This window comes from Choristoneura fumiferana, chromosome 14 (assembly GCF_025370935.1).
Source record: "Choristoneura fumiferana chromosome 14, NRCan_CFum_1, whole genome shotgun sequence".
Lineage (NCBI taxonomy): Eukaryota > Metazoa > Arthropoda > Insecta > Lepidoptera > Tortricidae > Choristoneura > Choristoneura fumiferana.
The window spans coordinates 8,711,641-8,734,478 of NC_133485.1; the positions used below are offsets into that span (position 1 = coordinate 8,711,641).

Here is a 22,838-nt window from a genome sequence, read left to right on the forward strand (position 1 = left end):
GGTCATCCGTCCATCTCGTTAGCGAACGTGTCGTCCTACGCTGCGCTTGCCGATCCGGGGTCTCCACTCGAGAACTTTTCGGCCCCAACGGCCATCTGTTCTCCGTACCGTACTATATTATGGACTGCTATACCATCGCAAATAGTAAATGTTACGCCACTCGCCACTGTTTATAGAGATAACTTAGCTGTTTTATATAAACTCGTACTAAATATTATAATTAATAAACCAGAATAGCATTACAAGGCCAAATTTCAAACAATGGCAAGTGGCTCAAAAATTCAGATTCATGACTACCTATACCTACCTAATAAGTTTGTCAGAAAGACAGTTTTATCTCTCTGTCTTTATTATAATGAGACAGTGGGAAAACGAGGAGGCGACTGTTAACTGTGACAAAACACCCTAAACAACAACATTAATAAATAATTAAACTATTACAACTGTTAGAGCCTGGATCAGTGCAGTAGATGGAAGTTATTGCCAACAGGATTTCTTGATTGGATTGAAATTAAACTCAACACGTTTATATTCACCGCTGTATAATGTCTCAGCATATAGTACACAATGAATATTGCTTATATACTAGAGATGAAAATAGGTTTATCAACACAGTGTTTAAAGCACACGTACGATAGCGAGCAGCGTCCATAACATAAGGGAATAGAAGGCGAAAGCTTTCTCTATAGGTACTTATACTCTTTGGCGAAAGCGAAGTGCCAAATTAATAAAATAAGATTTCACAGATGCTCTATCAATGACACTTAAGTCATTTGAGACACTATAAAAGAAGCCTTAAATGGTTAATTATAATTTTTATTGTTATTTGTATTTTACATGTTTTGACACGGATGAATTAAAATATAATAATTATTAATTATAAGTAACCCTTTTACTCACGCAGCCGTTATAACGCTTGACAGAGAGGGGTGGTGCAAGTATAGCGACTTTACAAGAGGCCACAATAAGAAATATCTCTCTCCAGGCTGATGTTATGCCTCCTAGGGAACGAAGTCCGAAGGAAGAGCGTCGGAAGTTGTATGAATAATAAGTACCTACCTGGGCGACCGAGCTTTGCTCGGGCTAAAACTCGATAACAAGCGTTTTCCCAGAGATAAGACCAAGCTAAATCGATTTTTCATCCCCGAAAAACACATACCACACGTACCTACATACCAAATTTCATCGTATATATATACGCCGATATATATATACAAGGTGTTAATTAAATAACTGAAAACCTCAGACACCCCAAAAATATTATTCCATTTTAAGTAACTTGATTGAATTTATTAATGAATATCTTCATTATTTTAAAAGCCATTGGTGTGTTTTGCTAAGTCAGTAATTCTACTTAATTTCTAACTACACTCATGATTTGTTTTTGTCAATTTATATTTTTAGGGTTCCGGAGACAAAATGGCAAAAACGGAACCCTTATAGTTTCGTCAAGTCCGTCTGTCTGTCTGTCTGTCCGTCCGTATGTCACACACAGGCATTTTACTCGAAAACTACAAGATGTATATATCAAAGAAAATTTGGAGTACAGATGTCTTGTCAAAGCCGCTATTAGTTTTGTAGTTAAATTACAAAAATAAATATTTATAGTGCCCCCCTATAAACGTAACAGAAATTAAAAAAAAAAATTGTTTACTCGCATCAACTTGTGGCACATAGTTCGACAGCTCTTTTGAAAAGATAGGAAGGTTTCTCAAATAATTTTTTGATTAAGTGAAGATTTCCGGAAATAATCGCTCCCAAAGTAGCAAAAACTGTCCCCCCCCCCTCGCATCTTGTACACCATTTGTCCAAAAAATATGCAAAAAATATTGAAAGGTAATGCTTAATAAATACTTTGAACGAAAATTGGTTTCAACATGATCGGATATACCGTTTTTGAGTTATTGCCGAAAAACTGCGCTTCTCAACAAAAGGACGTAAGTGCCGTAAAGATACGCTTTTTTCTGGTAATAGATTTTAAGACTGTAGTGTGTTTTAATTGTGTTAAAACGCACATAATATTACTTGATTTTTTTCGTAATGGCTACGGAACCCTATTTTGGACGTGTCCGACACGCTCTTGGCCGGTTTTTTTTTTACTATCGGGCTATCCACACCACAGCATCTTTAAATGTATTAGGGTTCCGGAGCCAAAATGGCAAAAACAGAACCCTTATAGTTTCGTCAAGTCCGTCCGACCGACCGTCCGTCCGTCTGTCTGTCTGTCTGTCTGTGTACCTATCTTTCAGATTATCCGATCCGATATCGGATAATATTTCATACATTTTACTTGCCCCGATATCGTATCGGCGGCCGATACCGATATTGGATCGGATAATCTGAAAACGGTCATATACGGAGTGTATTCTTGTTCTTGTTCGATAGCGTGCTTATCAGTTTCAGCTTCCTTCTCTTGAACTTTCTTCGCTAAATCTTGGTAGTCACTCTTCAATCTACGTATTTGTCTTTGAAGAGAATTATAACCTCTCATCAACTTTTGAACGTATTCACGAAGTGTATTTGTTTCACGTCGCATTTTTTTGTCTAAACTTCTTGGCATATTTCTAATCGTCATCCTATTTAAAGACACATGATTTTCTTCCTCATTTTGATCAGGTCTGTCCATTTCATTTTGGGCAGAACTGCCTCGAACTTTTACAGACAAAATGATTTGAGCTTCCTGATCTTTCTGATTTGAACGGTTTTCTGTATTATTCTGATGCTCCATATTAAATGATTTTTCACTGGATGTAGACTGCATAGTGTGAACAGTTTGCCGAAGACTATTTTTTTTCTGTATTAATTTTAATCTGTGTTCTTCTTTTTGTGCATCAGTTAAAGGTTTTTTATTTTCGTGAGATTTTATGGCTCTTAATTTATTTTTCCTTTTCATCTCTAAATATTTTACGGGATTAGTTTTTTTTAGTTTTTCCCGATATCTTCTTGATTTTTCTGACTGAGTCAGAGGCATCTGAAAGGAAATATGTTAGTTATAGTTATAGCTTACATAAAACGCGTTAAGGGTCCAGTATTTTTAGCTAATGTCTAGACCAAAGCGTATAAAACAAAATTGATTCCAACGAAACCCCTGGTGAATTAGAAACTTAGTTGGACTCGGTTCTTATTTAGAGTATTATTTTTAAGTTTCCAGTGACTTCATGACGTGTGCCAGAGGGTTAAGGGCAACACACACGGAAGTACGTAAAGTACGGGTTTTTTTTCTCATCCAACCCTATAGTGTGGGGTCTTTTAAATTAAAACCATTAGGGGGTTACTAAGACGATTTTTCGATGCGGTGATTTGTTTGCGAAATATTCAACTTTAAAGTACAAATTTTCATTAAAATCGAGTTTTAGGGGTTTTTAACTTAAGCATTAGGGATAAATATGTTTGAGAGTTGGTAACTCTGGCAGAGTTTGTTTTTAGGTAGCGCGGTATCTAGTCGAGCGAGCGCGCGAGACCAATCATTCATCTAAGCTTTTAGCCTTAGTGCTTTGGAAACAATGTCAGAAACAAAAAAAAAACGAAAAACGATTACACACACCTGAATAAAAAATAGCGCGCAAATAAAATAACAGATATTAATTAAAAATACCGTGGAATCTCAAAAAATGCACTCCGCGTAAAAGGTGGGACTCGGATCCTTGGATTTGCGTTGGAAAAATATGGCCGCTACCTACTCGTGAAGTCATACAGCAGGGCTACTACGAAACTCGAAACTCGAAGTTCGTGTCGTCGGTCCCTCTGACATTTATACTGTTTAATACGAGAGCGAGAGGGACGGTACGATACGAACTTCGAGTTACGAGTTTCGTAGTAGCCCTGCTGGTACGCCACCTATAGGCGAGTAGAAGAAGAATGTGACGTCTGCAACATAGATATGTTGCTAGTGCTGCTGCAGAGAAATAAGCAACCTGAGATATACAATGTATGAATAGGAAAAAATAGTGTCTAGATTCCTGTCCAGCAGTGATGTAGGGGTTATAGCACGCAGCACAAAATGCTGAGGACCTGTGTTCGATGCCCAGTGCTGGTCTCTTTTTCTGGATTTTCTGTGCATCCTTGTCTCAGTTTGTATTTTCGATAGAAGAAGCAAGCTTTCCTCCATGATAATTTTCGATATGTTGGTCACTCTTATTATTTAATTCAGTGAAAATAGTGTAATGTCTCAACTCGAAGGTCCAGTTGGCAACTTTACTTTATCTGTGCTACAATGGAATTGTCGGGTGACACCGGTGACACGGTGACACTTGTTACCGGCAAGGATAATATTGACATGGAAATACCGACCCGATATTTCGTGTACACGCCCCCCCATATAAACTGGTGTCAAACTGACAAGAGTTTCTATTTTTTTTTTTTTTATTTGACTGGATGGAAAACGAGCAAATGGGCTTGTCACAAAATATCACGTCGGTATTTCCATGTCGGTATTGTACACGTATCGTACGTCCGGTAAATAGCGTACCCACCCGAATTGTCAAAAGGGGTGTAGTTATTGTACGACCTGGACAATGCTCGACCGATTTTGTACGACCTGATAATTCAATCACATGTCACTTGGAACACGGGTCGAGCTTTATCACCCTGTACCGATAATGTTCAAGGTGCTATTGGACAACCTGATTTTGTACGACCTAATAATCGGAGCACACTTTTGACAGCAAGAAATCGATTCGCACGATTGATCAAGTTTTTCGTGTACACCGAATATTAATAAATTTAGTAGAAAATAACTTAATTTGGTCCTGGCGCTTCACCGGCCGCTGCCGCGGCACGCTCGCTACGCTCGCTCGGCTCGCGCATTGTGGTCACAATTGGACCTAACACAACCTAACACAAATCTATGGTTATTCGATTCGATTGGATTCCGATTATAACGACGTACAATAACAGGTCGAGTATTAACAGGCCGAGCAAAAATTTGGACCCCCTAATAATGCACGACCTAATATTGTACGACTTGATAATTCTAATCCAAAATGAGTTCGTATTATCAGGTCGTACAGTGATGGCTGAGCAGTATAGGGTCGAGCATTACTGGTCCCCGTCAAAAGCAGCATGTCAATTAATTTAATTTAGTGAATTTCGTCTGCGAGCGAAATGCAGTCAGTGCAGCAGTGCGAGGCGAATCATTCGATATTGTTAAGCTTAACACAATGAAGTATTTTACGACTCGATTAAATTCAGATTTCCGTTCCTATCTGTTTCATTAAATAACAATTTTCGTGAGACGTGTGTAACTATTGAACTTCGTTATAAGTTGCGTATTCAAACACTCCAAACTACTCAAATAAGTAGTTTGGATACACGATGTCTACACGGAGAGCTAGAATAAAAGCCGTAGCATCACTGCCCGTAAGGCGGAAAAATACAGAAGGCCAATTAAAAGAAGAAAAACTAAAGAGTCCTGAAACACCACGGCCAACAACATTGCAGGATGAGATTTTTAAAATTAAATCACCCGTCAATAAAACCGCATCGCCGATACAGCCGCTGCAAGAAACAAGACCTAGTGATGTTCCTTTGACTGCAGATGTACTTTCGCCCTCACCTAAAAACCTACCCTCGGTTGTAAGAACTCCAAAACGCAGCGAAAAAGTGCCTGTAATCACTTCAGTACCAAGACCAGCCACGAATCCATTTGTTTCCCCTCTACAATGCTACAACCCAGCGCGAAAGGCTGTGCCTTCCCCTATAGGGCTCTCTCCACTCTCCAAAACTCTGCCAGTTTCTACGGAAGGTATTGAGAGACTTGAATCTCCGAATAGCAGCAAAACTAGCCCATATGTTGCAGATAAAGCTAAGACTGACACTCCATGTGTGGAGCAACCTGTAATCCCAGCAAATTCCTCAGAAAGAAGACTTACTTTATCATCACTAGAAGGTAACATATTTATTATTCTAAATACTTTTACCTACATTTTTGTGCATAAATTGGCATATTGAATAGAGCAAGAAATTTTTCTTTTAGAAAATCTTCTACCTTTCTATTTAAGTAGGTTGTTATTGAAGGTAGTAGTTTGTTATTGAAAAAAATATGTGTCCTTCCAGAGTGTTTATTAGTGTTTCAACCGCCTCATTTATCTGGTCACATTTTTTACGAATTGGCTGTAGATTTTGATGTTTTATGATTATTTGTTACAGTTCCTGAGTTTCTACCAGATAACTAAAAAACTATCAGAATATTCGGCGATTTTTACAGAAGTGACCAGAAAAATGAGATGGTTGAAATGCTTGAATAATCACCCTCCATTTATTTTTACCCACTTGAAAAATTATAAGTGCATAGGGCACTCATACTGATGAGTGATGAATCCCTGATTTTCAATTGGTGTATGATTTAATAATAATACAAGATAAAACTAAAAAAGTCCATCAATAGGTTAACCATTGTGCTTAACCTATAGCGTAGGTCAGAACTTTTCTGCACACTTGAGGATGCATGCAGGAATCACTAATTTTCTATGGATATATTGACCCACGTCAAGAGGCACTTTCCGAGCATGTGCATTGTAATAGTACATTACTGTAGAGGCCGAGAAGTAGGGGTTGCCGGCCAAGCAGATTTAGACCAAGAGAGGATAGGGATGTGAGGCCGGCAACCCCAGGTTTCGGCTGAGGCTTGTATAGTGCTTTTCTCAAACATTACATGAAATAAAATAAAAAAAAAAAAAAACAAGAAATGAAGCTGGCGGGACGCTAGTCTGGTCGCGGTGTTGTGTACGCGTGTGTCGCGCTGGCTGCTGGCGGTGCTGCTGTGCGTGCTGTGGTGTTGCTGGGCGTGGGCCGCGTGCGTGTCGCAGAGCGCGCGTTGAAACAAAAGACGGTCGCATTGCCGGCCAACGGCCTGCAAGGTTGAATGAAATCTCTTTGCAGGGCGCTAGAGTGACCGCGCGCACGCAGCTGAGCCACAGCGCCTGCAGCGCGATACTTCTCGGCCTATTATTTGTAACACAACGTCAATATTTCATGTAATGTTTGAGAAAAGCACTATACAAGCCTCTGCCGGAACCTGGGGTTGCTGGCCTCACATCCCTATCCTCTCTTGGTCTATATCTGCTTGGCCGGCAACCCCCCACTTCCCAGCCTCTACAGTAATGTACTATTTGCGCAGTCAAGCAATAGCTGATACAACAAAGCATGAATAAATATCTGATAACATTTATAAGGCCAGTAGGATGGTCAGATATTTTTGCACACTCCGCTGTGGTAGATATTAATGCATGTACATGTTTTTTTTTTTACTCAAAATGTTTTTGTTTTTGACGCAGATTACAACCCACCCAGCATTCCAGAAAGCATTACCGATGAAACTGGCATGGATGGTATAGTCCCATTGCAGCCAACACGGAACATACCAAAACCTTTAGACTTATTAAAAAGTGAGATCATATCAGAAAATGCGCCAGTGTTGTTTGACCCCATCATTCCATTGCCTTCTCCGAGTAAAGTGCGCCCCAAGTTACGGCCAGCGCCAAGACTTGCTCCCCACAGAAGAAACAGTGTTCAGGTAAACCCATAAACTGAATATTTTGTAATTACTAACTGTAAACCGTGACTCCGTCCGCGTTTATCGCTATCCCGCGGGAACTATGTCATTTTCCAGCATAAAACTATTCTATGCCATTCCCCGGGCCTCAATCTATCTGTATACTGAATTTCATCTAAATTGGTTCAGAGATTTAGACTTGAAAGGGTAACAAAACAAAATAAACAGACAAACTTTCGCATTTGTAATATTAGCGGGATTAGTAGGGTGATGTTCTTTGAGCCATCTATTTAAACATACTTGTATGTTGTGTCTCTAATAATTATTAAGGTATCAAGAAATTTGGGATCCCCTCATTTCCTATAACAAGCTTGATACCTGTTTTTTTTTTTGCTGATTTAATAATCCGTAATCTATTGTGTGGTACGCCATCATTAGGGCCTCGCAAAATATACCTTTCCTTTTGTTCTTAGTTCTGTGTTAAGCTTGTGTTTGTTACGTCTCAGGGCAGTGCCAGCGAGTCGGAGGACGAGAGTCGGCGCGCGCTGCTGACCGGCGGTGCGCCCACGTCGGTACCGCCACGGCAGCGGCACGACTCACACACTTCACACAGCACTATGCATTCTTTGCCTAACAGGTATACATAACACTATATATAGTGTGCCTCTATAGGGGCGATTCCATAACTTGATTCCGCGGGTGTAATATTTTTTTTACCAAAAAAGTAGAAAGAAAATATTGAAAACCGCCTAAATATAGCGGAATCGCTTATAAGTAGAAAACTAAGGTAAGTCCCCTCTCCCTCCAAGTCCCTCTTAAGAACACGCGTGGCCGACATTGAGGAAAAGACTGCAACTACAGAGGTGGGCTTACACAACCACTTGGTGGGATGGTGGGAGCCAGCCAGACGGACCAAGAATGGAGGGGCAATTTGGTAATGTATGTAAATAAATGCGGAAACTATCATTTCCCCGATTTTCATTTCGCAGACAATTAGCGTAATGTTTCGTTTAGCAGAGTACATTTGGAATAATTTTATTAGGTTAGGTACGTAACTTAAATGTTTCGTCGATTAGTAAACCTTTTGTCGATTATTTATTTCATTATTATCACAATTAGTAGAAAGTTATCGTCGAAACTCACAGTATCAATAAAACTTGCAAAGTATTTGATTCATAACACATTAATCAAATAAGTAGTTATTTTTACAAATATCTGTGCGAAGATTGCTTGTTATATTATTATGATCCACTGATCATAAAATAATCACTTCCTTAAAAAAAAAATTGCAGTTCATTACTCAGATTAAGTTTTGTTTATATTGTAGTCCAGTCTAATCTATTAAAACTGCCGAATTGAGAATCATTTCCTTTTACGATTTTATTACATTACCTACTAGTCTAGATTCTTGGTTACATTGGATGTTTCAGATTATTGTTTGGTTATCGTACTTATCGTTAACTGCTTATGTGGAGTGTGGAATAGTTTACTGACTGTAATGGTACTTGAAAATCTTGAGATAGAATGTGTGTGTTCAAATACAATTAAAAGCTTTGATCACTGTGTAAAGAGGAATTTCATTGTGACAGCAAAATTACACTGTATTCCGGAAGAGACAACTGCTTTTTTTTCAAATTCATTTCCATACCAAATTTCAAGTCAATGCATGCCATCAATGTTGAAGAGTTCCATCCTGCAGAGACGATTCTGCCAGATTATACAATACAATACAGACTCTTTATTGTACACCAGACATAGTAAGCGATACAGAAAACAGATACACAGAGAAAAAAATACAAGGTGAGCAATAGGCGGCCTTATCGATTAAGAGCGATCCCTTCCAGGCAACCTTAATGTCACTGGATTTACATAAGTACCCTATGCTAAATTGCATCTCAATCGGATACCAAGAAGTGTCCGAAAAATTGTTTGCAAATTTTTATACCATACAAACATAAAATAAAAACTTACAAAAAGAGCACCGAAACCGCAGGCATGGGCTAGTACGCCTATAATAAATATATCATTGCGTCACAGCAAATACTATTCAGACAAACGACAAAACTACTCATGATTTATAACATTCTTTTGTCTATATTTAATCTATTGTAATAGGGAGGTGACCCGCATACGGAACGACTCTGTGTGCTCAGGTGTGAGCCAGGTCACGGTGCCGCCGCCCGCATCGCCGCTCAAGGAACGACATGTCACCAAGTTAGTTACACGTTTCAGTTTTTTTTTATTATTATTATGAGAGGGAGGCAAACGAGCAAGCGAGTCATCCGCGTAAATAGGAACTGATGTAACGCCCATAGAAACTGACATGAGCTTCTATGGGTGTTTACATGAAAAACAGGGTTAGTTTTAAACAAGATTAGATTAGTTTTTGGAATCTTTTTGTACTTTTTATTTCAATTCCAAATTTTTGTTACTTTTACGATCATCCCGTAAAACCCATATCGAAAATACAAACTGAAATATAGATGCACAGAAAAACCAGAAAAATAAGACCAGCGCTGGGAATCGAACCCAGGTCCTCGGCAGGCTGAGATATGTGGTGCATAGGAGAAATTCGTGTCTGTACCGTTGTCCAGCGGTGGTATAGCGGTATAGCACGCGGCACGGAATGCCGAGAGCCTGGGTTCAATTCCCAGCGCTGGTCTTATTTTTCTGGTTTTTCTGTACATCTATATTTCAGTTTGTATTTTCGATAGGGTCGGTAAAGAGTGTCACCTGTCAAAACGAACCGAGTAAAAGACACATAAATTCTTTTTTTAAAGTTTTTTGTTCTGGGCTATGGAACAACCCGTAACCGACCGGACTATCGTAATTTGTCGGTAAAGAAAATTCTTTCATTTTTTTTTAATTAATCGATGCTACTTAAAAATCTGATATTTTTTTCTGTTATTTAGAAAGGTTATTCCCATCGATAAAAAAAGTTTTAAGCGTTTCTAAACTTATCATCCATTCCCCATTCGACAACAGAGATTCTCTAGGCAAATGTTGTGCCTGGGGGCCTAAGCCCGAAGAGTGTTCGAAGTTATGTACTACAACTTTAGAAACTTTGATAGCAATATGTTGATAAGTAGGTAGCGCTAGGGTCGCTGATATACTACAATTCTTTTAGTAATAAATATAATAATTACCTAGTACATCCTCTTGGTCTGTTAGGGAATAGACCTCCATGGACCCCATCTCACTTTTTACCCGACTGCCCGAAGGAGGATTATCTTTATATATGATACTAGCCGTTACCCGCGACTCCATCCGCGTAGGATTCGGTTATCGCTATCCCTCGGGAACTATCCAATTTTCCGAAACAAAACTATCCTATGACCTTCCCCGAGACTCAAACTATCTGTACATTGAATTTCATTTAAATCGGTTGAGCGGTTTAGACGTGATGCAGTAACAAACAAACATACTTACAAACTTCCGCATTTATAATATTAGTGGGATGGTCCAAAGGCCTCTTCTTCATGTTGGCTTCGGCCCCATGAATGCCTTTCAAATGGTCCATGGGCCCCGTGATCGGAAATCCGTACCAATAATAACAATAAAACCATCTATTTCGGGCACTTACAATAAATACCTTGCATTGCAGCCTTTAACCTTTTAAAACCCCTTCAACGTCAACTGTATCATGGCCGTGTTTGTCTATGAATGACAATTTGTCTAAGGATACAAACGTAGCTTGCATCTTCAGGTGTCGCCGTCAAGATATGAGTCGGCGGCTAACCGCGATGCGCCGGCGTTGGGACCCCGTCAAGAAGGACGCTCTCACCATGTACGACCTGATATTCTACAATCCCACCACCAATCCCATTGTGTAAGTATCACTATGTTTCTCTTCACCGAAAAGCTCATCGCAAATTTCAAGTGTAACTAAGCACATAAACTATATGTTAGGGTACTAAAAAGTAAATATTTACACAGATAAAGTGTCTCGAACTATATAAAAAAGTGGTCCAGACATGCTGATGCGGAATGTCTGGCCACTTTTTTTACTCATTTTTCATTGTCAATGGAGGTTCTAATTATTTCAAGTTGAGTATCAAATAGTAGCAAAAAAATAATGAATTTTGGTATTTTCTAAACATCAAATATGTCCATTGACAAGGGTTCTGACGCTTACAGATTGCAATGCTCTTACTTGGTGGACGTTCTGACTGCATTTATTTTAGGATCTGCATACAATACTTGCGACTTGTGAGTTGTAAATTCAGCCTGTCGTCAATTGCAGCCCCGACCAGGATGAGCTGAAAGCCAAAGAGGCAACACTGAAGGACGAAGAGGAAAGAAAAAAGGCGCCGGTGGAAGAAGAAGAGGTCGACGACCCTCCTGCGGAGTCGGCACCCGTGCCGCAGATCAAACTCGGCCCTAACGGAGAGATCATGCTGGACGAACAGAGCTTGGTGAGGAATTTATGGATAAACGTGGGAAATATCTGTGCACCTCGGGCTTGAGTGTACAATAGGCGCGCGAGTTGATGTTCATCTTGAGTGAGGCATGCGGTAGTGGTGTGGCCGAAACAATTATTATAATATCGATAATTACCTATTTGGTTAACGAGCTTATAATATAACTAAAGCTAATTCTACAAACGCATGCAACTGAGTTGAAATATATCGCAGGTGTCATTGATATGATTATAGATAAAAATATATACCTCGTTGACTTTCTTGCCGGATTCTTCGCAACAAAGTTTATTCCGAACGGTAAGGGAGCGTTCAAATATTACGTAACGCAATTTGGGGAAAGAGGGGTCTTGTAAAATGTTACGATGCGTTACAAGGGCGGGAAGGGGGTTCAAACAACGCGTTACGTCACAGTTTTTTTGTAACAAGTACCTACATACTATAATGTCCTCAAAAATGGGAAATTCGCATCATCAGTTCTTGGCGTATAAAATGCTCTCATGCTGAGTTGCTAGTGTGACTGCGCCAAAAAATGCTAACTTAATTCGGAAAACGGCTAAGGAAAAGCTAAAAAAATTAAACAAATGGTCATATGGGTGTTACGTAACGTTCAGGAAGGGGGAGGGAGGTACAGAAAAATGTTACGGCCCTTTGACTTTGAGATGATAGATAAAATAAACATACTATTTCAGGTAATAAAACAAACGGACAGCAATCGCAAGCTGTCTTCGTCGGTGGTCCGCGAGGGCGCGTGGGGCGGCGGCGGCGGGCGTTACTCGCGCTCGGCGCGCACGGCCGATTGGAGCGAGGCGGAGACCGTGCGGTTCTACCGCGCGCTCGCCGCCGTCGGCACTGACTTCACGCTCATGGCGCCGCTGTTCCCTGACCGGACACGAAAGGACCTTAAGCTCAAGGTAATAATAGAATTAGAATTATAGACACTGTTGACGGCTTCGGCGACGATCAAGCCATTAGTATTATTTCGTCTAAAAAGCAGCTGTTATAAGTAGCTAGTGGTCTAAAATTCCAATTTGTTTGTGGTGGAAACTTAAAAAACATCAGTTAGGTAGGTTAGAGTTGCGTCAAGGTGCGAAGTGGCTCAGCCACGCGGAATAGGAGCTTGATAGACATTCGTGGAACTTTTTAGACCACTTGCTACTTAGACCAGCTGCTTTGGCTTGACTTAGCTTGAGTAGATTTATGCTCAAACTGAGTTAAACGGGAGGTATACTTATAGTATAGGTTTTAATTTCCAAAATTTTTGTATGAAAATACACGTTACTGAAACTCATTTTTCAAGCTCTAAGGGATATTTGATATTAATTTTAAATTGATGTTGAGGTACCAGTACCACTAAACGTACCGTTCCTGAAAAAAGGGGTCTTGAACGCTTCAACTACTTCTGACACTGTTTATACTTTAGCCAAATCTTTCTAAGGGATACTCACTGATTGTTATTTGCGGTCGTTTCAGTTCAAAAAAGAAGAGAAACTAAACGGCATCCAAGTAGACAAGGCGTTGCGGTCGCAGACAGCGTGGGACGCCGCGGGGTTGCAAGACGTGTTCGCGCGCGAGCGCGAGGCGGCGGCGCGCCGCGCGGAGGCCGAGCGCGAGCTGCTGGCCGCCGCGCGCCGCGCTCAACGAGAGCGCGCGCGAGCCGCGCAACACATGCGGCTGAGGCAGAGTAAGTGGGGCGGGCAGAGGCGCGCCGCGCGGAGGCCGAGCGCGAGCTGCTGGCCGCCGCGCGCCGCGCTCAACGAGAGCGCGCGCGAGCCGCGCAACACATGCGGCTGAGGCAGAGTAAGTGGGGCGGGCAGAGGCGCGCAGCGCGGAGGCCGAGCGCGAGCTGCTGGCCGCCGCGCGCCGCGCTCAACGAGAGCGCGCGCGAGCCGCGCAACACATGCGGCTGAGGCAGAGTAAGTGGGGCGGGCAGAGGCGCGCCGCGCGGAGGCCGAGCGCGAGCTGCTGGCCGCCGCGCGCCGCGCTCAACGAGAGCGCGCGCGAGCCGCGCAACACATGCGGCTGAGGCAGAGTAAGTGGGGCGGGCAGAGGCGCGCCGCGCGGAGGCCGAGCGCGAGCTGCTGGCCGCCGCGCGCCGCGCTCAACGAGAGCGCGCGCGAGCCGCGCAACACATGCGGCTGAGGCAGAGTAAGTGGGGCGGGCAGAGGCGCGCAGCGCGGAGGCCGAGCGCGAGCTGCTGGCCGCCGCGCGCCGCGCTCAACGAGAGCGCGCGCGAGCCGCGCAACACATGCGGCTGAGGCAGAGTAAGTGGGGCGGGCAGAGGCGCGCCGCGCGGAGGCCGAGCGCGAGCTGCTGGCCGCCGCGCGCCGCGCTCAACGAGAGCGCGCGCGAGCCGCGCAACACATGCGGCTGAGGCAGAGTAAGTGGGGCGGGCAGAGGCGCGCCGCGCGGAGGCCGAGCGCGAGCTGCTGGCCGCCGCGCGCCGCGCTCAACGAGAGCGCGCGCGAGCCGCGCAACACATGCGGCTGAGGCAGAGTAAGTGGGGCGGGCAGAGGCGCGCCGCGCGGAGGCCGAGCGCGAGCTGCTGGCCGCCGCGCGCCGCGCTCAACGAGAGCGCGCGCGAGCCGCGCAACACATGCGGCTGAGGCAGAGTAAGTGGGGCGGGCAGAGGCGCGCAGCGCGGAGGCCGAGCGCGAGCTGCTGGCCGCCGCGCGCCGCGCTCAACGAGAGCGCGCGCGAGCCGCGCAACACATGCGGCTGAGGCAGAGTAAGTGGGGCGGGCAGAGGCGCGCCGCGCGGAGGCCGAGCGCGAGCTGCTGGCCGCCGCGCGCCGCGCTCAACGAGAGCGCGCGCGAGCCGCGCAACACATGCGGCTGAGGCAGAGTAAGTGGGGCGGGCAGAGGCGCGCCGCGCGGAGGCCGAGCGCGAGCTGCTGGCCGCCGCGCGCCGCGCTCAACGAGAGCGCGCGCGAGCCGCGCAACACATGCGGCTGAGGCAGAGTAAGTGGGGCGGGCAGAGGCGCGCCGCGCGGAGGCCGAGCGCGAGCTGCTGGCCGCCGCGCGCCGCGCTCAACGAGAGCGCGCGCGAGCCGCGCAACACATGCGGCTGAGGCAGAGTAAGTGGGGCGGGCAGAGGCGCGCGCGCTGGCCGCCGCGCGCGCGCGCTCAACGAGAGCGCGCGCGAGCCGCGCAACACATGCGGCTGAGGCAGAGTAAGTGGGGCGGGCAGAGGCGCGCCGCGCGGAGGCCGAGCGCGAGCTGCTGGCCGCCGCGCGCCGCGCTCAACGAGAGCGCGCGCGAGCCGCGCAACACATGCGGCTGAGGCAGAGTAAGTGGGGCGGGCAGAGGCGCGCCGCGCGGAGGCCGAGCGCGAGCTGCTGGCCGCCGCGCGCCGCGCTCAACGAGAGCGCGCGCGAGCCGCGCAACACATGCGGCTGAGGCAGAGTAAGTGGGGCGGGCAGAGGCGCGCCGCGCGGAGGCCGAGCGCGAGCTGCTGGCCGCCGCGCGCCGCGCTCAACGAGAGCGCGCGCGAGCCGCGCAACACATGCGGCTGAGGCAGAGTAAGTGGGGCGGGCAGAGGCGCGCAGCGCGGAGGCCGAGCGCGAGCTGCTGGCCGCCGCGCGCCGCGCTCAACGAGAGCGCGCGCGAGCCGCGCAACACATGCGGCTGAGGCAGAGTAAGTGGGGCGGGCAGAGGCGCGCCGCGCAACACATGCGGCTGAGGCAGAGTAAGTGGGGCGGGCAGAGGCGCGCCGCGCGGAGGCCGAGCGCGAGCTGCTGGCCGCCGCGCGCCGCGCTCAACGAGAGCGCGCGCGAGCCGCGCAACACATGCGGCTGAGGCAGAGTAAGTGGGGCGGGCAGAGGCGCGCAGCGCGGAGGCCGAGCGCGAGCTGCTGGCCGCCGCGCGCCGCGCTCAACGAGAGCGCGCGCGAGCCGCGCAACACATGCGGCTGAGGCAGAGTAAGTGGGGCGGGCAGAGGCGCGCCGCGCGGAGGCCGAGCGCGAGCTGCTGGCCGCCGCGCGCCGCGCTCAACGAGAGCGCGCGCGAGCCGCGCAACACATGCGGCTGAGGCAGAGTAAGTGGGGCGGGCAGAGGCGCGCGCGCGGAGGCCGAGCGCGAGCTGCTGGCCGCCGCGCGCCGCGCTCAACGAGAGCGCGCGCGAGCCGCGCAACACATGCGGCTGAGGCAGAGTAAGTGGGGCGGGCAGAGGCGCGCCGCGCGGAGGCCGAGCGCGAGCTGCTGGCCGCCGCGCGCCGCGCTCAACGAGAGCGCGCGCGAGCCGCGCAACACATGCGGCTGAGGCAGAGTAAGTGGGGCGGGCAGAGGCGCGCCGCGCGGAGGCCGAGCGCGAGCTGCTGGCCGCCGCGCGCCGCGCTCAACGAGAGCGCGCGCGAGCCGCGCAACACATGCGGCTGAGGCAGAGTAAGTGGGGCGGGCAGAGGCGCGCCGCGCGGAGGCCGAGCGCGAGCTGCTGGCCGCCGCGCGCCGCGCTCAACGAGAGCGCGCGCGAGCCGCGCAACACATGCGGCTGAGGCAGAGTAAGTGGGGCGGGCAGAGCGCGCGCGCGCGCTCAACGAGAGCGCGCGCGAGCCGCGCAACACATGCGGCTGAGGCAGAGTAAGTGGGGCGGGCAGAGGCGCGCCGCGCGGAGGCCGAGCGCGAGCTGCTGGCCGCCGCGCGCCGCGCTCAACGAGAGCGCGCGCGAGCCGCGCAACACATGAGGCTGAGGCAGAGTAAGTGGGGCGGGCAGAGGCGCGCAGCGCGGAGGCCGAGCGCGAGCTGCTGGCCGCCGCGCGCCGCGCTCAACGAGAGCGCGCGCGAGCCGCGCAACACATGCGGCTGAGGCAGAGTAAGTGGGGCGGGCAGAGGCGCGCCGCGCAACACATGCGGCTGAGGCAGAGTAAGTGGGGCGGGCAGAGGCGCGCAGCGCGGAGGCCGAGCGCGAGCTGCTGGCCGCCGCGCGCCGCGCTCAACGAGAGCGCGCGCGAGCCGCGCAACACATGCGGCTGAGGCAGAGTAAGTGGGGCGGGCAGAGGCGCGCCGCGCAACACATGCGGCTGAGGCAGAGTAAGTGGGGCGGGCAGAGGCGCGCCGCGCGGAGGCCGAGCGCGAGCTGCTGGCCGCCGCGCGCCGCGCTCAACGAGAGCGCGCGCGAGCCGCGCAACACATGCGGCTGAGGCAGAGTAAGTGGGGCGGGCAGAGGCGCGCCGCGGAGGCCGAGCGCGAGCTGCTGGCCGCCGCGCGCCGCGCTCAACGAGAGCGCGCGCGAGCCGCGCAACACATGCGGCTGAGGCAGAGTAAGTGGGACGGGCAGAGGCGCGCCGCGCGGAGGCCGAGCGCGAGCTGCTGGCCGCCGCGCGCCGCGCTCAACGAGAGCGCGCGCGAGCCGCGCAACACATGCGGCTGAGGCAGAGTAAGTGGGGCGGGCAGAGGCGCGCAGCGCGGAGGCCGAGCGCGAGCTGCTGGCCGCCGCGCGCCGCGCTCAACGAGAGCGCGCGCGAGCCGCGCAACACATGCGGCTGAGGCAGAGTAAGTGGGGCGGGCAGAGGCGCGCCGCGCGGAGGCCGAGCGCGAGCTGCTGGCCGCCGCGCGCCGCGCTCAACGAGAGCGCGCGCGAGCCGCGCAACACATGCGGCTGAGGCAGAGTAAGTGGGGCGGGCAGAGGCGCGCCGCGCGGAGGCCGAGCGCGAGCTGCTGGCCGCCGCGCGCCGCGCTCAACGAGAGCGCGCGCGAGCCGCGCAACACATGCGGCTGAGGCAGAGTAAGTGAGCTGCTGGCCGGCGCGCCGCGCTCAACGAGAGCGCGCGCGAGCCGCGCAACACATGCGGCTGAGGCAGAGTAAGTGGGGCGGGCAGAGGCGCGCAGCGCGGAGGCCGAGCGCGAGCTGCTGGCCGCCGCGCGCCGCGCTCAACGAGAGCGCGCGCGAGCCGCGCAACACATGCGGCTGAGGCAGAGTAAGTGGGGCGGGCAGAGGCGCGCAGCGCGGAGGCCGAGCGCGAGCTGCTGGCCGCCGCGCGCCGCGCTCAACGAGAGCGCGCGCGAGCCGCGCAACACATGCGGCTGAGGCAGAGTAAGTGGGGCGGGCAGAGGCGCGCCGCGCGGAGGCCGAGCGCGAGCTGCTGGCCGCCGCGCGCCGCGCTCAACGAGAGCGCGCGCGAGCCGCGCAACACATGCGGCTGAGGCAGAGTAAGTGGGGCGGGCAGAGGCGCGCCGCGCGGAGGCCGAGCGCGAGCTGCTGGCCGCCGCGCGCCGCGCTCAACGAGAGCGCGCGCGAGCCGCGCAACACATGCGGCTGAGGCAGAGTAAGTGGGGCGGGCAGAGGCGCGCCGCGCAACACATGCGGCTGAGGCAGAGTAAGTGGGGCGGGCAGAGGCGCGCAGCGCGGAGGCCGAGCGCGAGCTGCTGGCCGCCGCGCGCCGCGCTCAACGAGAAGCGCGCGCGAGCCGCGCAACACATGCGGCTGAGGCAGAGTAAGTGGGGCGGGCAGAGGCGCGCCGCGCGGAGGCCGAGCGCGAGCTGCTGGCCGCCGCGCGCCGCGCTCAACGAGAGCGCGCGCGAGCCGCGCAACACATGCGGCTGAGGCAGAGTAAGTGGGGCGGGCAGAGGCGCGCCGCGCGGAGGCCGAGCGCGAGCTGCTGGCCGCCGCGCGCCGCGCTCAACGAGAGCGCGCGCGAGCCGCGCAACACATGCGGCTGAGGCAGAGTAAGGGGCGGGCAGAGGCGCGCCGCGCGGAGGCCGAGCGCGAGCTGCTGGCCGCCGCGCGCCGCGCTCAACGAGAGCGCGCGCGAGCCGCGCAACACATGCGGCTGAGGCAGAGTAAGTGGGGCGGGCAGAGGCGCGCAGCGCGGAGGCCGAGCGCGAGCTGCTGGCCGCCGCGCGCCGCGCTCAACGAGAGCGCGCGCGAGCCGCGCAACACATGCGGCTGAGGCAGAGTAAGTGGGGCGGGCAGAGGCGCGCAGCGCGGAGGCCGAGCGCGAGCGGGCAAACAAACCGGTCTTATTTTTACAACAAAAAAAATACATTTGTAATGTATTAGGTATGTTGTAAATGGGTGAACTTACTACGTCAATATTGGACTTTCATCTTTTTACACATGCCTTTGCTATCTGCATACAGTCGAAGGTTAACCTCGAATTTTCCGTTTGCAGGTAGAGGAGCGAAAGCTTTGGAGACTAATGCACTTCCTGAAACCTTGCACGAAACTACCCCGCGCGACCCGGTCACCGCAGACGAGTTCATCCAGAGGGCACTAGACACCAAACCGCGAAAAAAACTCAAGCAAACCGCTCCCGAGCCGCCAACCACCTCAACCACACCGAGCCACTACGCCACGCTAACTCTCATCAATAACGCCAAACCACCCGGTTTATCTGACGTCCAACAACCTAAAACTACAAACCCACAGGTCCCTCCAAACATCGAAGCCGGATCACTCGTAGTGCTAACGGTGAACGACCCCAAATCACCAACAAAGAAAATGCTACAGACCTATATTTCACGCGGCGCCGGACAATTAACCCCTGTAGCGTTACCACCGACACTACTCAATTCTGTAGTGGGTTATATGAAAAAAGGAACGCCTCGTGGTACTGTGTCTACAGATTCGTCGCCCCAGTTGTTGTCGCCGACTAGTGTTGGTAGTGTAGACAGCCGGACTGCCGGAGCAACCACCCCTAGTGTTATACAGGTTAATCCAACCCACACTAAAAGACAGAGACTCAGTTCGTATACAATAACGCAGCTTTAATTTTGTATTAGTTGTTTTTATGCTTTGGTTGCCGTGTTTTTAAATAATTTCATCTCTCACATCATCATCTCATCTCATCACATCATTATTGTTTTTAATATGTATACCTGTCAATTGAATGTAATCAGTTTAGAAACAATACTTTACTATACTACAGTTACCGAACTAAATAATATGTATTATTGCTGAATTATCGTTACTATTTGATATTTTGGAAAATTCGGTGGTAATTTTAAACGGGACATGAATTCACCAAATAAACCAATATGAAAACGGTGCTTCGTGAGGCTAAAACAATTATGTAATTTAATCCTATTATTGGTGGTTTTTCCCTCACACACAGCTCTAGTGAATGCGCAGCCTTATATCCTTGTCGCAGAGGATGAGAAAAAAACCCCTGGATTATACCACAAAAGAGGACAAAGCCATCAAAGAGCAGTGCCGTTCGAAATTCAAATTAGAAATTTTCCTCTTTGTGGCCAGTCTCATTCCCAACAATTGACAACATTTCATTTTTTTGAGCCTTTCATTTTATTTGGTTCTCTGTACTTTGTTTGAAAAGGCTAATACGTTGATAGTTTACTTTTTTAACCAGGGCTTGTATTTAATTTATTATAAATTAATCTGCTTATATTATAAATGCGAAAGTTTGTGTTTTTTTTTATTCGACTGGATGGAAAACGAGCATGTGGGTAAGAGATCACCACCGCCCATAAACATCTGCAACACCGGGGGTATTGCAGATGCGTTGCCAACCTAGAGGCCTAAGATGGGATACCTAAAGTGCCAGTAATTTCACCGGCTGTCTTACTCTCCACGCCGAAACACAACAGTGCAAGCACTGCTGCTTCACGGCAGGATTAGCGAACAAGATGGTGGTAGCAATCCGGGCGGACCTTGCACATGGTCCTACCACCTGCAAAACCTGTGCGTGTGTGTGTATGTTTGTTACTCCTTCACGCTAAAACGGCTGGACGCATTTGGATGAAATTTGGTACGTAGATAGCTGGACGTCTGGAATAACACATACTACTTACTACTACTAATATAAATATAGTGTAGTTTTCAGAAAGCAACATGCTTTCGAATCGCATATACATTTTGAAGTGTTTCTAAAATGAGATGTTGTCGATTAGGTTTAACCATGGATTAATGTTACCTATTGTTAAAAAAAGGTTGCTTTTCCATATTAATTTAATGGGGAAGTAAGTTTCGATTTCTGGCTTTTCTAGTACTGAGGTATCTTTTCCTTTCCTTTTTCCTTTAGGATTATTTATTATTTTCGTGGACTATATATATTTTTTTTTACTTATATCGACATAAAAATAAGAGCAAGTCTGACACGTTGAAGCCGTTTATAGCAGTGTTGCGCGTTATTATCACTGAACAGAAAATATCTGTTATGATATGATTAAGAGACCGAAACTTGAGTCCGTTTGTAGGCGTCCGTTGTTCTCACCGGACAGCGGACCGTTTTTTTTGCCGGACTTGTGGTTTTGTATGGCTTACAATTAATGTGTGTACATGCACCGGGCACTCGTCCGGCGACTTAGCCATACAACACCGCAAGTCCGGCATTAAAAAAACGGTCCGTAGTCCGGTGAAACAACGGACGTCTACAAGCGGCCTAAGACTATTTTCGTTTGGTACTAGGTACCTAACGATTAAAATTGCCTTTCGTGCCCCGTTTGAATTTGCCAATCTTTATGTAGGTAATTGACTTGCTATAAAGTATATGAAATTGAAAAAGCAATAATTATCACTGCGCTTATAATTTTATTAATCTCGGCGATAGTGCTAGTGAACAGTAAAATATGCCGATTAAGCGCCAATAAAAAAGCTTGTCTTAAAAATGAATTACCTATTTTTTATTTGTTTTCATTCCCACATTTGTCCGCGTTAATAAGGGTGGGTTTTGTTGATTTGCCGAATGCACAATAACCGGCATACCTCACTGCCCACTCGCTCTTAGTTTTAACTGTTATTTATATGGATCCAACGTCCATGATGTAAGGATTTTTACATGTTATGTATCGTTTTAAGTACACGTATTTTACAAATATTCTAGTTTTATTTTCTTACTGTCTGATAGCAACCTTTACGGCCAGGCCCTATACTGCGAAGTGCAAAATTCAAACTTCGTAGGTATCTTGCCGTCCCTCTGACGCTAATATTATTTAATACGAGAGTGAGGGACGGTACGATACGAACTATGATTTTCAAATCTCGTAATAACCCCGCCTGGGTGGCCACAATACACGCGAGTTTTCTGTGTTCATTGCGCGGGCGAGGCGAACATCGCATATTAATACCTGGCAACTCACGCAATGAACAGAGAAAAAGCTCATCGCCCGTAATCGTGGCCGAGCCGTTAGACAATGCGATACAGCCCGCGGCACGTAAATCTAGCGGTGATAGTGACCCTGTACAGTAGAGGAAACTGAATCGCGTACCAGGGTGGAACCTTTTCATAATCAATTTAACTATGATTTCTTTGGCAAATGTTTGGGATGTCAACAGACAGTGATCAGTGGTATCTTTTAACTTTAAAAGACCCACCGTATGACCAGGGGTATGGCCAGGAGGGGTACGGTGGGTCTGGAGGGAACATGCCACCCTGTTACACGACTCAGTTTCTTTGTCTGTACAAAAAAGATTGAGCGATGCGCGGGAGGCACAGAGCTGGCATGCATAAGCGCTGATTGGCATGCGCCACTGTCATTTGGAAATTAATACACTTACGTGCCGTACCTTAGCGATTCCAAGTGTTCCCAACAATTGATAACTTTGATAAGCATTCGCATGAAATAAATACCACTTAATATTGGGTAGTATTTAAACGCACATCAAAAAGTCCTTTTTTATCCAAAAAAAAAACCGAATTCACATTTAAATTACTGATTGCACAGCAAAATACTTCTCTCAAAATATTATGTAATAAACCGCAACTTATATTCGTGGCGTACCGCTATTTATCTTAAAGTAAAGCATTTTTATTATTGCACAGCTAATAATGACTAACGCACATCATACCTTGTAACTCTTTTTTATTTAAATCTAGCTTCTATTTTCATATAACGCACAGCAGTTTACATAAATGAAACAGCATTTCAAATAAATTAGGTTCTGGCGCTTCGTCGGCCGCTACCGCGGCGGCGCTCGTTTCGCTCACTCGGCTCGCGCGTTGTGGTCGCAATGAGGGCTATCGCGAAAGAATTCGC

The 22,838-nt window shown here is 48.7% G+C and overlaps 1 protein-coding gene across 1 annotated transcript; it reads left to right on the plus strand.

Annotated features, from left to right (window-relative positions):
• Positions 1 to 5,055: 5,055 nt before the first annotated feature.
• On the plus strand, positions 5,056 to 22,753 carry Bdp1 (transcription factor TFIIIB component B'' homolog Bdp1). Its single transcript, XM_074097581.1, has 9 exons — positions 5,056 to 5,887; positions 7,275 to 7,513; positions 7,999 to 8,129; positions 9,608 to 9,706; positions 11,199 to 11,321; positions 11,736 to 11,907; positions 12,603 to 12,824; positions 13,384 to 13,594; positions 19,019 to 22,753. Exons 1-9 carry the CDS (start codon positions 5,314 to 5,316, stop codon positions 19,615 to 19,617), a joined length of 2,370 nt encoding a protein of 789 aa, XP_073953682.1. The 5' UTR covers positions 5,056 to 5,313; the 3' UTR covers positions 19,618 to 22,753.
• Positions 22,754 to 22,838: the final 85 nt, after the last annotated feature.